The 16,204-nt window shown below is 45.2% G+C and overlaps 1 protein-coding gene across 1 annotated transcript in view; it reads right to left on the reverse strand.

The window, feature by feature from the left end:
• Positions 1 to 16,204, reverse strand: part of SMARCA5 (SWI/SNF related, matrix associated, actin dependent regulator of chromatin, subfamily a, member 5) — a 234,468-nt gene that overhangs the window by 46,500 nt on the left and 171,764 nt on the right. The window contains exon 17 of the mRNA XM_030192240.1: positions 9,845 to 9,967. Coding sequence (XP_030048100.1) covers positions 9,845 to 9,967 — 123 coding nt within the window. The remainder of the gene's footprint in view (positions 1 to 9,844; positions 9,968 to 16,204) is intronic.

Here is a 16,204-nt window from a genome sequence, read left to right on the forward strand (position 1 = left end):
AGAGATAGGAGGAGAACCAGGAGAGGACAGAGCCCTGGAACCCAAATGAGGACAGTGTGGCAAGAAGTAAGTCATGATTGACAGTGTCAAAAGCGGCGGATAGATCCAGGAGGATGAGGATGGAGTAGTGGCCTCTGGATTTGGCAAGGAACAGGTCATTACAGACTTTAGAAAGTGCTGTTTCTGTCGAGTGAAGAGGGCGAAAACCGGATTGAAGCGGATCAAGGATGGCATGAGAGGAGAGAAAATCAAGGCAGCGGCTGTGGACTGCGCGCTCAAGTGTCTTGGAGAGGAAGGGTAGGAGGGAGATGGGGCGGTAGTTGGAGGGACAGGTAGGGTCTAGTGATGGTTTTTTGAGGAGTGGCGTGACTACAGCATGCTTGAAGGTGTCGGGGACAGTTGCAGTGGAGAGAGAGAAGTTTAGGATATGACAGATGGAGGGGTGATAGTAGGAGAGATGGTGTTAAGTAAGTTGGTGGGGATGGGATCAGAGGAACAAGTGGTGCATTTTGAGGAGGAAAGAAGGCGGGCGGTTTCCTCCTCGGAGATATTAGGAAAGGAGGAGAAGGAGGTCTGGGTTGGTTGGTTGAGGGAGAGGGTTGAAGGGTGAAGAGGAGGAGGTGGCTTGGTAGTGAACTCAAGGTTGATCTTTTGCACCTTGTCGCGGAAGTAGTCAGCCAGTGATTGAGGAGAGAGTGACGGGGGGGTGGGAGCGGAGGGCACTTTGAGGAGGGAGTTAAGGGTGGCGAAGAGACGACGAGGGTTAGAGCTGAGAGAATTAGTCAATTGGGTGTAATAGTCCTGTTTGGCAAGGAATAGTGAGGACTGGAAGGAGGATAGCATGAATTTGTAGTGAAGGAAATCTGAATGGGTGCGAGATTTCCTCCAGAGGCGTTCAGCAGATCGGGCGCAGGAGCGAAGGTAACGGATGCAAGGGGTCAGCCAGGGCTGGGGATTAGTACGCCTTGTGGGACGGGAGGTGGATGGTGCAAGGGTGTCCAGAGCAGAGGAGAGAGTGGCATTGTAAGCGGAGACAGCCTCGTCAACAGACTCGGAGGACATGACAGGTGAATGAGCAGACATTGCTTGAACAAGGAAGCACAACCCACAGCAGCAAACTAAAAAAGAAAAAAACCTGGCCAGCACTAACCAGCATACAGTAAGCAGCGGAGGAAGAGAGGCAGAGCCATGGAAGATACAGAGGCAGAAGACCAATACATTGAAGAGCTGGTGCATTTTCTTTTTTTTTTTTAAGAGACAGGAGGAAGAAGTGCCATGTGCCACAGAGATAGGCAACTTGGGGGGGGGGGGGGGGGGGGGCGGAACCTGGCCTCAGCAGGTGTACCCCAACTGACCAGCAAAACCATGCTAAGCCCCCAGCTCAACTAGTCCTGAGGAAACAAGGTAGGAGCCAGCACTAGACCAAAGCTGCACAGAAGATGTCCATCCACCTGCTGAGATAGAGAGAATACTGAAAGTGTGTCTACTGCACAGTAGCCTTTATGGCGGAGCTCTAGTGTTCTATCGCCACCTGCTGGTAGGGGAACATAACTCACTCATCTCTGGATTGATCTGTGGGATGTAATGGAAAATTAAGTTTCATCTGTTTTTATATAAAAAAAAACCTTAATAATAAAAAGTGTCTATAAAAAATTATACTATACTAAGGAAGCCAATGAAGAATTCAGTGAGTCAACTAGGCTGTGATCTTGGTGTGAAGAGTCACTAGAGAGGCTACAGTATGATTAAGAATTTAAATGCTCACATACTACTGAAGTGAGAAGAAACCTTGTGCACTGGGTTTTTTTATAAGATCCATTTCGGTGAGTGGAACCTTTCTCTGCTATGGCACTTCAAATTAAAGGTTCAGACTTGAGAGAAGCAACAGGCATCGGGAGCAAGCTCTGGTATCGCAATGGCGGTTCATGGAATATGTTATGTGTACACCTTGAGGATGGCCAGTAGGTGTTGCAGATATATGGTGTCTGAGACACGCATTAAATTTCAATATATACAATCAATACCAATTAAACTGCAAGTGTAATATGAAAAAGAGCATATAAGAAGTGGTGAATCCTTCTCAGCAGCCTATATAATCCTCCAAGCAAACCCATCTTTGACAGCAACAGAATTGATTGTTACTTGTTTTCTGCTATCAGTAGCTCATATAAGTGGTTTAAGAGTGAATTCCACTACATATTTACATCCAACACTGTTACTATCTTTCCAGTGATTTACTATTAGTTTGATTGCAGTAGAAATAAAGTTAATAAATAGGCCTTCTGTTCAACTTACTGTTAAATCAGAAAGACTTCCAGACTATTACTTTTAATTCCAGCACCTGAATGACTCTGCACATCCATTCTTTTGCCTTCCTCTGATGTGCTCTTGATCAACTAATTGTCAAGTAGGAATATACACAGTAATATAGTAGATGACGGCAGAGAAAGACCTGCACGGTCCATCCAGTCTGCCCAACAAGATAAACTCATATGTGCTACTTTATGTGTATACCTGACCTTGATTTGTATCTGTCATTTTCAGGGCACAGACCGTAGAAGTCTGCCCCGCACTAGCCCCGCCTTCCACCATCAGCTCTGACATCCAATCTCCGCTAAGCTTCTGAGGATCCCTTCCTTCTGAAAAGGATTCCTTTATGTTTATCCCACTCATTTTTGAATTCCATTACCGTTTTCATCTCCACCACCTCCCGCGGGAGGGCATTCCAAGTATCCACAACTCTCTCCATGAAAAAATACTTCCTGACATTTTTCTTGAGTCAGCCCCCCTTCAATCTCATTTCATGTCCTCTAGTTCTACTGCCTTCCCATCTACGGAAAAGGTTCGTTTGCGGATTAATACCTTTCAAATATTTGAACATCTGTATCATATCACCCCTGTTTCTCCTTTCCTCCAGGGTATACATGTTCAGGTCAGCAAGTCTCTCCTCATACGTCTTGTAACGCAAATCCCATACCATTCTTGTAGCTTTTCTTTGCACCGCTTCAATTCTTTTTACATACTTAGCAAGGTACGGCCTCCAAAACTGAACACAATACTCCAGGTGGGGCCTCACCAATGACTTAAACAGGGTATCAACACCTCCTTTCTTCTGCTGGTCACACTTCTCTCTATACAGCCTAACAACCTTCTAGCTACGGTCACTGCCTTGTCACACTGTTTCGTCGCCTTCAGATCCTCAGATACTATCACCCCAAGATTCCTCTCCCCGCCTGTACATATCAGACTCTCACTGCCTAACACATACATCTCCCGTGGATTTCTACTCCTTAAGTGCATCACTTTGCATTTCTTCGCATTGAATTTTAATTGCCAAACCTTAGACCATTCTTCTAGCTTCTGCAGATCCTTTTTCATGTTTTCCACTCCCTCCCGGGTGTTCACTCTGTTACAAATCTTAGTAATACCAATTGTTTATTCTCTTCTCATTTCCACTATTCATGATGTATTGTAAAAGCCACATTGAGCCTGCAAAGAGGTGGGATATTGTGGGATACAAATGCAACAAATAAATAGTATCATCCGCAAAAAGGCAAACTTTACCTTCTAACCCTTCGGCAATGTCACTCACAAATATATTGAACAGAATCGGCCCCAGCACCGATCCCTGAGGCACTCCGCTACTCACCTTTCCCTCATCCAAGCGAATTCCATTAACCACCCACCCTCTGGTGCCTGTCACTCAACCAGTTCACCACTTCAGGTCCTATCTTCAGTTTATTCAAGAGCCTCCTGTGGGGAACCGTGTCAAAAGCTTTGCTGAAATCTAAGTAGATTACGTCTATAGCAAGTCCATGATTCAATTCTCCGATCACCCAAAGAATTCAATGAGATTCGTTTGGCACGATTTACCTTTGGTAAAACCATGCTGTCTCTGATCTTGTAACTTATTGGCTTCCAGGAAATTCACTATTCTTTCCTTCAGCATCGCTTCAATTACTTTTCCAATAACCGAAGTGAGGCTTACCGGCCTGTAGTTTCCAGCTTCTTCCCTATCACCACTTTTGTGAAGAGGGACCACGTCCGCTGTTTTCCAATCCCACGGAACCTCTCCCGTCTCCAAGGATTTATTAAACAAATTTTTAAGAGGACCCACCAGAACCTCTCTGAGCTCCCTCAATGTCCTGGGGTGGATCCCGTCCAGTCCCATGGCTTTGTCCACCTTTAGATTTTCAAGTTGTTCATACACACGCTCTTCCGTGAATGGTGCTATATCCACTCCATTCTCATATGTACTTTTGCCAGTCAATCGCGGTCCTTCTCCAGGATTTTCTTCTGTGAAGACAGAACAAAAGTACCGTATTTTTCGGACTATAAGACGCACCTAGGTTTTAGAGGAGGGAAATAGGAAAAAATTTTTTTTTCCTTTTTCCCTCCTCTAAAACCTAGGTGCTCCGGTGCGTCTTGTCCGAGTTCGGGATCGCCCTCCCCCCGGCCCTGTCACCACTTCTCCCCTACTCACATCACGCGATCTTCCCTGGTGGTCTAGTGACGTCGGGGCAGGAAAGAGCCCCCTCTTTCCTGCCCAGCGCGCTGCTCTCCGTCCTCCTGTATGCTGCCTGACGGTCTCGGCGAGATTCAAAATGGCCGCCGAGAATTGAAGTCTCGGCGGCCATTTTGAATCTCGCCGAGACCTTCAGGCTGCATACAGGAGAACGGAGAGCAGCGCGCTGGGCAGGAAAGAGGGGGCTCTTTCCTGCCCCGACGTCACTAGACCACCAGGGAAGATCGCGTGAGTAGGGGAGAAGTGGTGACAGGGCCCGGGGGAGGGCGATCCCGAACTCGGGGGGGAGGGCGGGAGGGAGGGAAATCGCTACCTTCGGACTATAAGACGCACCCCCCATTTTCCTCCCAAATTTTGGGGGAAAAAAGTGCGTCTTATAGTCCGAAAAATACGGTATCTATTTAGTAAATTTGCTTTTTCTTCATCATTATCTACATAGCGGTTCGCAGCATCTTTCAGTCTCACAATTCCCTTTTTAGTCTGCCTCCTTTCACTAATATACCTGAAGAAATTTTTGTCGCCCCTCCTTACATTTCTAGCCATTTGTTCTTCCGCTTTTGCCAGACATCTCTCTCTCTTGGCTTCTTTCAGTTTCATCCGGTATTCCTCTCCGTGTTCCTCTTCTTGAGTTTTTCTGTATTTCTTTAGCTTTTATTTTCTCAGCCACTTGCTTGGAGAGCCATATCGGTTTCCTTTTTCTCTTGCTTTTATTTACTCTCCTTACATAAAGGTTTGTGGCCATATTTATAGCTTCTTTCAGCCTGGACCACTGTCCTTCCACTTCTCGTACGTCCTCCCAGCCCATCAGCTCCTTCCTCAGGTATTCCCCCATTTTACTAAAGTCAGCATGCTTGAAATCCAGGACTTGAGTTTTGAGTGGCCGCCGTCCACTTCAGCTGTCATATCAAACCAGACTGTTTGATGGTCACTGCTGCCTAGGTGGGCACCCACTCAGACATTTGACACACTATCACCATTTGTGAGCACCAGATCCAGCGTTGCTCCCTCCCTCGTGGGTTCCGTCACCATTTGTCTGAGCAGAGCACTTTGAAAAGCATCCATGATCTCTCTATTTCTTTCTGATTCCACAGATGGAATCTTCCAATCTACATCCAGCAGATTGAAATCTCCCAGCAACAGCACCTCTCTCTTCTTTCCCCAACTTTTGAATATCCGCGATCAGATCTTTATCTAGTTTCTCCAATTGTGTTGGAGGTCTGTAGACAACACCCACATGGACAGAGATTCTATCATCTCTTTTTAAGGTGATCCATATCGCTTCTTCCTTTCCCCAGGTCCCTGTCATTTCAGTCGCTGCAATATCATTTCTCACATACAGAATTACTCCTCCACCTTTACGACCATTCCTGATGAAGGCTGAGACTCAGCTGAGTTGGTCACGTCTTTTGAAATCAGCGGAGTGTAAGTGACCTGGTCTTAGCTTGATGGAGGCCGTCACACTCTATTTGGTTCTTGAGAGGGTTAATGGCCGTCACACTGGGGATGATTTGAGGCAATCTCAATGCCACACTTTGAGAGGGATCAATGCTGATGTTGGAGTCCCTCTGTGTTTATGAAGATGTATCCTTTCTTGCTATCAGGAGAGGCATGGAGGATGCCCGATTACAGTGTTTAGAAGGTAAATACCATCTCTATGTCAACATGTCTCCAGTATCTGATGCAGCTCCCGGAACAATAGGAACTATCTATGCTTAAGTTGATGGACCAGATTCTCAATGCCAAAAATCTGTTTACATAGCTTCTCTCAATCTCTAATACCCTTTCTTGGTGTCTGTGAACAGAGTTTACAAGAGGAGAAAATAAGATTGGGGCCCAGGTACTGCAGACAGCAGTTATGTTGGTCCTGTTGCACTTTTTTAAACTACTAGGAGTTTTGTGGGACATGGTAGGAAAAATAGCCGAAGTAAAATCATGGCTCGATAGTACATCAAAATTCCCCGACCAGGTGCCCAATGGCCTAAGGTGGTCTAGTAGACCATGGACAGCAAAACAAGATGAAAAATATGACAAATGAAAATAAAAAGGAGGAGAGTAGTGACATTGGCCCTGCGTGAGAAACATACACTATGTAGGCAAGTCACACCACCACCGCAAGCTGCAATCAAGAACCATCTTGCCATGAGCTTTGGGGAACGAAATATAAAATGTCCACATTGCTCCACAGAATAAAAGGACTGAGCTGGCCTTGTGTAACTATTGTGGATGGGAAAACACGCACATGTGCGGCAATCCACTTCCAAATACTTCTAGAAAGAATTCTGGGAAGCACTTACCGAGCCAGGCTCAGTGGAATGTTACCCATCAGTGTAAATATTATATCTTGCTTATCCTTGAAGGAGGGAAAGGGAAAACGTGAGACAGACATTTAATTACCTCCAAGACAGAAGTGAAAAGAGGAAGGCCTCTTTTAATGAAAAGGAGGCTCTGGGTCATAAGAAAAGAGTAAATAGGGTAGAGTCAGAATTACTTCTAAGAAAAGGTGTCTTAAGAAACAAACAAACAAAAAAAAAAACAGTGGATGTATGGAACAAGTGGAGGTGGTGGTATCAGAATTAAGAATGAACAAGCACTGAAGATCTCTGACTGAGAGGAAGGGATTGTTTAGACCCAAAACACAACACTGAAACTTCACTGATATTGCTAGATGTAATTAATTTAGGATTCAAAAGGGGGAAAGGAATCTGTTGGTTTTATTGAATGTAACCTCTGCCTTTGATACAGTTAACCATTCAATTTTGGTTAAATGTTTACAGTCATACGGAATTGGTGGACACGTATTTACTTGGTTTAATTCTTTAACTAACTGACAATTTCAAGTGATGACAAAATAATCTAAATCAGAATGGTTATCAATTAAATCAGGTGTTCCTCAGGGACTGGACCTTTCAGCATTGTTATTTAATCTATTTTTATCTGATATGTAAATTGCTGGCTAGAATTAAGTTTTTGATTTTATGCTGATGACCTTCAATTTATTGTACTGGTGCACGATTCAACTAAAGAAACTTTTAGTTTTGTGGAACCTTATATATGCACAATATATACATGGATAACAGCTAATTGTTTATCATTAAATATATCAAAAACACAAATTATTTGACTTTCCAAAACAGGGATTAGTTAATACTGTGATCCTAACTATTGTCTCTGTCTGACTGGCTGAAATCGTTGCTGCTCAAGACTTGGTCTTAGTTGTGTGTTGTATGAATGTCTTTGTTGCCTACCTCTGGTGTGACAGCCTTTAGTTTAAATCTTCCTTCCTATGAAACAAAGGTGTTCTTTTCCTGTATCCTAATAATGATGTATTGTAAATCACTTTGAGATATGCTTATTTAGAACAGTATATTAAATTAATATATACTTTTTTAAAAATGTATTGGATTATATTGTGGGTTGCCTCAGGTCTCAATATGAGTGCTTCAAGTAGCTCAAAATGCATCTGGCAGACAATCGTGGGTGCTTCTCGGTTTTGTCATACAACTCCCGTTACAAGAACTTCACTGGTTGCCAGTATCCTGGCATATCCAGTTCAAACATTAAGTAATGATCCTCCATTATCTATGCTTCTAGTCTAAAGATTTACTGACCAATGTGGACATTGAGATCTCAGGATAAATGTTTGTTACATGTCCCCTCTTTCCACCAGGTTCGCATGCAAGAAGATTGGGCTTTTTTTTTTTCTCAGCAGGACCAAAGCAATGGAATGATCTTCCATTGCGGCTCAAACATGAAACCTGCTTGTCTACATTAAAGATGCATCTGAAACAATTTTTATTATACCAAATTTCTAATAACTCCGCCTGAAAGAGTGGTGCAGATTAATGGCTGGTCTTTGTGCTGGAACTCTAAGTTAGAATTTATTTTGTAATTTGACTTTAAGGTTTGTCAATTTGTTTTACTATATGCGCTTTTGTGCTCGGTCCTGGATAAGGGCAGATTAGAAATGATAAATTCAATTCCATTACAATTAAAGAAAATTGACATCTTTGCTTTCATTCATAAAATTATTGAAGACTTATTAATCAAACTTAAGTTAGTCTAACAGATGCACCATGTAATTTTATCATGTAAGCTGCAGTATATTCTTAGTTGATTTTAAATTTATGTATATTTATCTGGAACCAAGAGCCCATCCAGGGGAAGGAGAGGGAGAATGAGATGCCAGAGCGAGTGTGTATGTGTGTGTGTGAGGGGGGGGAGTGCCCTGCCCTCGCGGAAAGAGGAAATGACGTCAGCAGGCGGGACTCTGAGGGAACGAAGTTGAAGGGAAGGCTACAGACGGGCAGGGCTTTCAAAGATGCGGCCGCTTTGACGGAGGTAAACAGGGGAGCGAGGACAATCGCTGGGTGGCTGGGGGGGTAAGGGAGATAGGACAATCACTGGGTGGCTGGAGGGGGGGGGCAGGGTAGAGACGAGAATTGCTGGGTGGCTGGAGGAGGGGGCAGGGGAGAAAGGAGAATTGCTGGGTGGCTGGAGGAGGGGGCAGGGGAGAGACGAGAATTGCTGGGTGGCTGGAGGAGGGGGCAGGGGAGAGACGAGAATTGCTGGGTGGCTGGAGGAGGGGGCAGGGGAGAGAGGAGAATCACTGGGTGGCTAAAGAGGGGGGGTAGGGGACAGACGAGAATCGCTGGGTGGCTGGAGGGGGGGCAGGAGAGAGACGAGAATCGCTGGGTGGCTGGAGGGGGGGCAGAGGAGGCGAATCGCTAGGTGGCTGGAGGGGGGGGCAGGGGAGAGAGGCGAATCGCTGGGTGGCTGGAGGGGGGCAGGGGAGAGAGGAGAATCGCTGGGTGGCTGGGGGGGGGGGGGGGCAGGGGAGGGAGGAGAATCGCTAGGTGGCTGGAGGGGTGGGGCAGGGGACAGAGGAGACACGCTCTCACCCAGCAGTCTCACTCTCTCTGTCACACACACTCGCACATTCACTCTCTCTCTCTCACACACAGTCACTCTCACACACACTCTCTCAAACATACACACTTGGAGAAAAACCTTGCTAGCGCCCGTTTCATTTGTGTCAGAAACGGGCCTATTTTACTAGTATCTAGATAATACAGAATATAATTTTTTTAAAATAAATGCTGATCATTTGGAATGGATGGGCAAAACTGGATAACCTATACTATATGATCCTTACATCTTCCAGTTATCTTTTGTGTTTTGTCAGTTTAACCTTAAAGGTGGATGACTTGTATCAAGAAGCCATATTACAGCATGACAATACAACGCCTCGAAATGCCCATGTCTCATTTTTTTCTTGGCTACTTGGGCCTCCATAGGCAAGTGGTCCAAATTAACAGTTACCTGTGTAAGTAGTTTCTCTTTCTCTTCTAGTTCTTCATCATTGAGGGGCTCAGCTTCATCAATTTTCAGCTGCTCTTCCTTTTGTGCTTGAGCTGAATTAGGCAGCTCTGGATTCCGGGGTACCTGAAGGCCAATATATATATATATTTTTTTTTTAGCTTACAAATTAAGAAAAGTGCAATACAGTGTGTTATATGATTTCCACATTAATGAAGCTGCAGTTAAGCAAAAATTAGTGGGTATTCACTTTCTAATCAACAAGGCACAGCAGAGTATTAGAATTATTGTTAGTTATCCTTTAAAAAGGTTGCAGGTCACTCTGCATTTCTTTAAATTTCTATATCAGAAGAGAAAACAAAGGCGACAAACTTGCATGTTGGAGTGAAGAGCTAATGGTTAGAACAGTGGACTGAGAACCAGAGAAACCAGGATTCAAATGTCATTGGTGCTTCTTGTGATCTTGAGCAAGTCACTTAGCCTTCTGCTGCCTCAGGTATAAGAATAGACTGTAAGCCCTCCAGGGATAGGGAAATAAGTACTGTACTTGAATGCAACTCACCCTGAGCTACTACTGAAAAAGATGTTAGTTTAAAACAAACAAAAAATTCTGTTAATCTCCTTTCCTTTAGATCTGGTTAGACCAGTCCAAAAAATTGTCTTATAACCTTTATGACCTCCTGCCAACAGATGGAGAAAGCACAAAGTTGATTTCACTCTCCTTATAAGGGTTTTGGTGTTGTCTCCATCTCTTCAGTATCCTGTGTCAAAGCAATTGTTTGGTTTGATTTTATGCTTCCAAAACACCAAAAAAGTCCAACAGGTGCAGTCAAAATCAGCAGCTGCCACTAACCTAAAGAACAGATAAAGCAAAGGAACTTGCCAGTAGAAGGTGTTCTCTGAGGACAGCAGGCCTTATATTCTCACAAGCAGGTAACGCAGCGCTGTGTTGCCCGGTCCAGCACTTATAACAAGCCCAAAACAGAGCTTTGTGGAGCACAAGACACGCTCCACCACACATACGCAAGTGTATTCCTCCCCGCTGCAAGGGTGCGGTTCCCACAGTTAGATACTAAAGCAAAAATAAAAATGTAAATAGGAGACAACATCAAGTGGAGGTGGGCGGGTTTGTGAGAATGTAAGGCCTGCAGTCCTCAGAGAGCACCTGCTACAGGTAAGTACCTTTGCTTTCAATGAGAACAAGCATGCCTATTTATTCTCACAAGTGGAGAATACCTAGCATCCAGGCTCACTACAAATACACATTGGACAATTGGACCTCACAACGGCGAAGACATAACTCACATTAACCTGAAACTATATACAAACTGAGTGAGAGTGCAGCCTGGAACAGAATAAAATGGGCCTAAGTTGGATTCTAGACCCCCAAACAGATTCTGCAAAACAGACTGCCCGAACTGTCATGTCATGGGATGTGAATGTATGGACTGAAAACCATGTTACATCCTTGCAAATTTCTTCAATGGAGGCTGACCGCAAGTGGGTTACCGACACAGTCATGGCTCTAACATTATGAGCCATGACATGACCTCTAGGGTCACCCCAGCCTGAGAATAAGTGAAAGAAATGCAATCTGCCAGCCATTAGAAATTGTGCATTTCCCTATGGCGACCACCATCTTGTTGAGATCAAAAGAAACAAAAAGCTAGGCAGACTGTCTGTAGGGCCTAGTCCGCTCCATGTAGTAGGCCAATGCTCTCTTGCAATCCAAGGTGAGCAAGCTGCTTTCGCCAGGATGGGCATGAGGATGGGAAAAGAATGTTGGCAAGACAATCAACTGGTTCAGATGGAACTTCGACACCACTTTCGGCAGGAACTTAGGATTAGTGTGGAGGACTACTCTGCTGTGATAAAACTTAGTATAAGATGAAGATCACTGACTCTATAAGCTGAAGTAACAGCCACTAAGAAAATGACCTTCCAGATCAAGTACTTCAGATGGCAGGAATTCAGTGGCTCAAAAGGAGCTTTCATCAGTTAGGTGAGAACAACCATGACACTGGTGGAGGCTTGACAAGGGGCTATGACAAAAGCAAACCTCTCATGAAGAGAACAATTACAGGCTGTCCAGAGATGGGCTGACCTTCTACATGTTGATGGTAAGCACTACTTGCACTAAGTCTTTAGACCAGACTCTGAGAGGTGTAGAAGATATTCAAGCAGGGCCTGTGTAGGGCAAAGCATGGGGATCTAGGGCCTTGCTCTCACACCAGACGGCAAACCTCCTCTATTTGAAAGAATAGCACCTCTTAGTGGAGGAAGACAACCTCCGAAAGACCCAAGGAAGCAAATTCTAGGCTCTTAACATCCAAGTTGTGAGAGCCAGAGACTGGAGATCGGGATGTACAAGAGACCCCTTGTTCTGTGTGATGAGAGTCGGAAAACACTCCAAGCTCCACGGTTCTTTGGAGGATAACTCCAGAAGAAGATAGAACCATATCTGCCGTGGCCAGTATGGTGCGATCAGAATCATGGTTCTGCGGTCTTGCTCGAGTTTTAACAAAGTGTTTCCTACTAGAGGTATGGGAGGATACGCATACAGAAGATCTGTCCCTCAACTGAAGAGGAAGGCATCTGACACTAGTCTGTCGTAGGCCTGAAGCCTGGAACAGAACTGAGGGACCTTGTGGTTGATCTGAGTGGCAAAAAAGATCCACTGAGGGGGTGCCCCATGCTCGGAAGATCTTGTGGGGCTATGTCGATATTGAGAGATCACTTGTGTGGTTGCATTATCCTGCTCAGTCTGTCAGCCAGGGAATTGTTTTTCAACACCAGATAAGTGTCTCGAAGGAACATGCCATGTTGGCACCAGAAGGCCTCCTCACACAGGGCGGGAGCCGGTGCCCCCCTGCTTGTTAGTATAATACATTGCAACATGATTGTCTGTTTGAATGAGTGCAATTTGATGAGACAGCTGATCTCTGAAAGGGAAAGGGAAATGGGACTTGATATACCGCCTTTCTGAGGCTTTTGCAACTACATTCAAAGCAGTTTACATATATTCAGGTACTTATTTTGTACCAGGGGCAATGGAGGGTTAAGTGACTTGCCCAGAGTCACAAGGAGCTGCAGTGGGAATTGAACTCAGTTCCCCAGGATCAAAGTCCACTGCACTAACCACTAGGCTACTCCTCCACTTACTAGGCTACTCCTTTAGAGTGTTCCAGATCGCCTGGAGCTCCAGGAGATTAAGCTGAAGATTCATTTCTTGGAGGGACCAAATACCTTGAGTGTGAAGCCCATCTACATGAGCCCCCATCCCAGGAGAGATGCATCTGTTGTCAGCACTTTTTGTGGATAAGGAATTTGGAATGGAAGTCCCAGAGTCAAATTGGATCAAATGGTCCACCACTGAAGGGAGCTTACAAGCTCAGGTGACATTTGGATGACATCTTCCAGGCTCCCCATGGCTTGATACTACCGAGAAACCAGGGTCCATTGAGATATCTCATGTAAAGATGTGTCATGGGTGTAACATACACTGTGGAAGCCATGTGGTCCAACAATCTCAACATCTGCCAAGCTGTGACCTGCCGAGACTGATTGTTAAGCACCTGATTCTCATAACACGATGTATGTTTCAGTGGCCCTTTAGTAGGTGAAAACATCTCTGCACTAATGCAGGGAATCCCCTATAACCAGCCCTTCCAAATGTCACAATGATTTAAAATTTAGAACTAAATTACTACTCTTACCAATTAAACCAATACATCCTCTGTGTACATCCATATACTGCACACGCCGGCATAAATATAAGCAACAGGGAAAGGGAGACTAACCTAAATGGGACTCTCCATTGGTGCAAGTTCTCAATCAAACCTCCTTGCATTGGCAGCTTGGCATGGCTGCCAGTCCCTGTTTCGGGGCAGAGCCGGCAGCCTGCGCCAATAGAGAGACCGGCCCTGTGGTGAGTAAGTTTATCTTCTTGTCGCTGCTGCTGCAGAGGGAAGCAGCAGCAGCGGCTTGGATGACAGAGGGAAAGAGGGAAGCAGCAGCTGCTTGGGTGACCATGGGAGGGAGGAAAGCAGCAGCGGAAATGGCTTGGGTGACAGTGGGAGGGAGGTGGGTAAATCCCAAATCGGGACTCCCAATTTTTTTGTGAAAAAAATCTATTCACCCAAAATGAATCGACTCACATCGTGAATTGGACAGCACTAGTCTAAAAGGATGCTATGAAATTGTGTCAATAAGCAGTTTTTTCCTCCAGCCTTTCTCCGGGCCGATGGCGTCTCTGCACTGTGGGCCTTCTTCCTGCGAGCTCCGCCCGAGCCACTTGCTGCTCGGCTTTATCTCCGGACCGGGGTTGTCTCCTACATTGCTGTCCCGGCTGCTGAGCATTGACAGCTGCTTTGCGTTGGGGAGCTTTCTTGAAGAATGCTGCACATTGTGCTGGTCTCACTTTCTTCTGGACTGCCGGTCCCCGCAGTGGGCTGTTGTCTGCATTAACTGTCCGGTTCGATGGGATCCGTTTCCAGTCAGCTGTTCCTGTCGGAGATTTGGAGACAGGAGTCGATCGCAACCTGTCTTGGAGGGTGGAGTGGACGGATGTAGAGTACAGATTATCTACCGTGTTTTGTCGCAACGAGTCAACACCTTCTCATCCTTTGGAGCTCAGTCTTGGCTCTCACATGAAATCCATTGCTCTTTAGCAGCTTTACATTGACCATTTTAGTCTCCTTCGTTTCTACTCTTTCTTTCTCTATTTTAGTTATTTGTCTATTTAAATATTGTATTTGTATAACCACTGGTTGGACGCTAGCCTTTTCAGTCTATTGTAAGCCACTTGGAGCCCACATTCTGTGGAAAAAAGTGGGGTAAAAATGCGATAAATAAATATCTTTTGCCTGTCACTTGGCTGTAGACAGGTGAAGTTAGGTGCAGTGCCGTGCTGGCACTTTATGACTGGTCCAGACCATAGAGACAGAGCAGCCTAACCTTATCATGGTATCAGTACCTGCTGTTGTGCAAGGCCAGTACATATATGTAAATAGTGCAGTTTATCATGCACAACCTCCTGGTATATGGTGTTAGTTGTTTATTTGCAGAAATGGCTGGAGGATTTCTGTCAGTTCACTTAATACTGAAGATCGCCAGTCTCCAGCATGACCTAGTGACACCATGCTCTACAAGGTAGTCTGGTTGGAACCAGCAAGCTACAGCTCCCCAGAAATCAATCAGGTTTATGCCGATTCGTAGTGGGCAGGGACTGTCCAACAGGACTGAGGACCCAGGCAGTGGTAGCAGAGGATTAAATCATTACAAAATGTCATGGGTAAAACATGGAAAAGAAGCTACTTAGTACTAGATGAAGTAGGATAACTTGTATACTCATCTATCCAGCATAGTACAGAATCCATGAAGACAACAACAGCGGACTTGGAAAGATATCGTATGAGCACTCAAACTTCCATGGCTGGCAGACAAGATATATTCTTTAGGAGTATGGCTTGGAATAACTACACAGACTGGACAGACCAACTGGTCTTTATCTGCTGTCAACCATCCTATATAATAAAACTCACCCTCGGGGGGGGGGGGGGGGGGGGGCGGAGCAAGATGGCGGCAGCAACAACGCGTCGCGGGTAACCCTTTTGATAGAGCAGCGATAAACCGATTCCTCAAGGTTGAATTTCTTACTCAACTAAACTTTTTATATTTCTTGCATTGCCACATACCAAGAGGAAGGCGGTAGTGAGAACCGGAGCCCCGCAGGTTCTAACTTCGACACCATCGCAGCCAACTATCAAGGGTTTTCTCGCGAGAGCCCCTGTTTCGACGCCGGGTGGTTCCGCTGAGCTAGTAGCCCAAGGAGAGGCAGAGCTCCAGGAGCAGGACGTTTCCTTGTCCCCCCCGGCACACCAACCTCCACCGCAACCAGTGGTGACTGAAAAGAGAGGAGTAACCCCAAACCGCGACGTCGGAAGAGGAGAGCTACTGCTGGGTCCGTACTCTGATGCCACTACTGAGGCCTTGACAGCAGTTAAGGATAAGAACATCAAGATGATACAGAGCCCTGAGGGAACTCAGGTCTCTTCGACTGCGGTGACTCTTGAAGCAATATGGGAGACCCTACAGACGGTGACGGCTTCAACTAGCAAGATAGAATCTTTAGTTGGTAATGTACAGGAGTTAACTAATGCTTTTTCTTCTATGAAAAATGAGGTAACCGAAAAGATTAATAACTTGACAAGTGAAAATTCCAAACTAAAGGAAACCTCAGTTAAATTGATACAAGATAATTTACTGATACATAACAAGTTGGAATATTTTGAGAATTATAACAGGAGGCTAAATTTACGCTTCTTGAATTTTCCACGGACTTCCATATATTCTCCTTTAGAG

This window comes from Microcaecilia unicolor, chromosome 2 (assembly GCF_901765095.1).
Source record: "Microcaecilia unicolor chromosome 2, aMicUni1.1, whole genome shotgun sequence".
Taxonomy (NCBI): Eukaryota; Metazoa; Chordata; class Amphibia; order Gymnophiona; family Siphonopidae; genus Microcaecilia; species Microcaecilia unicolor.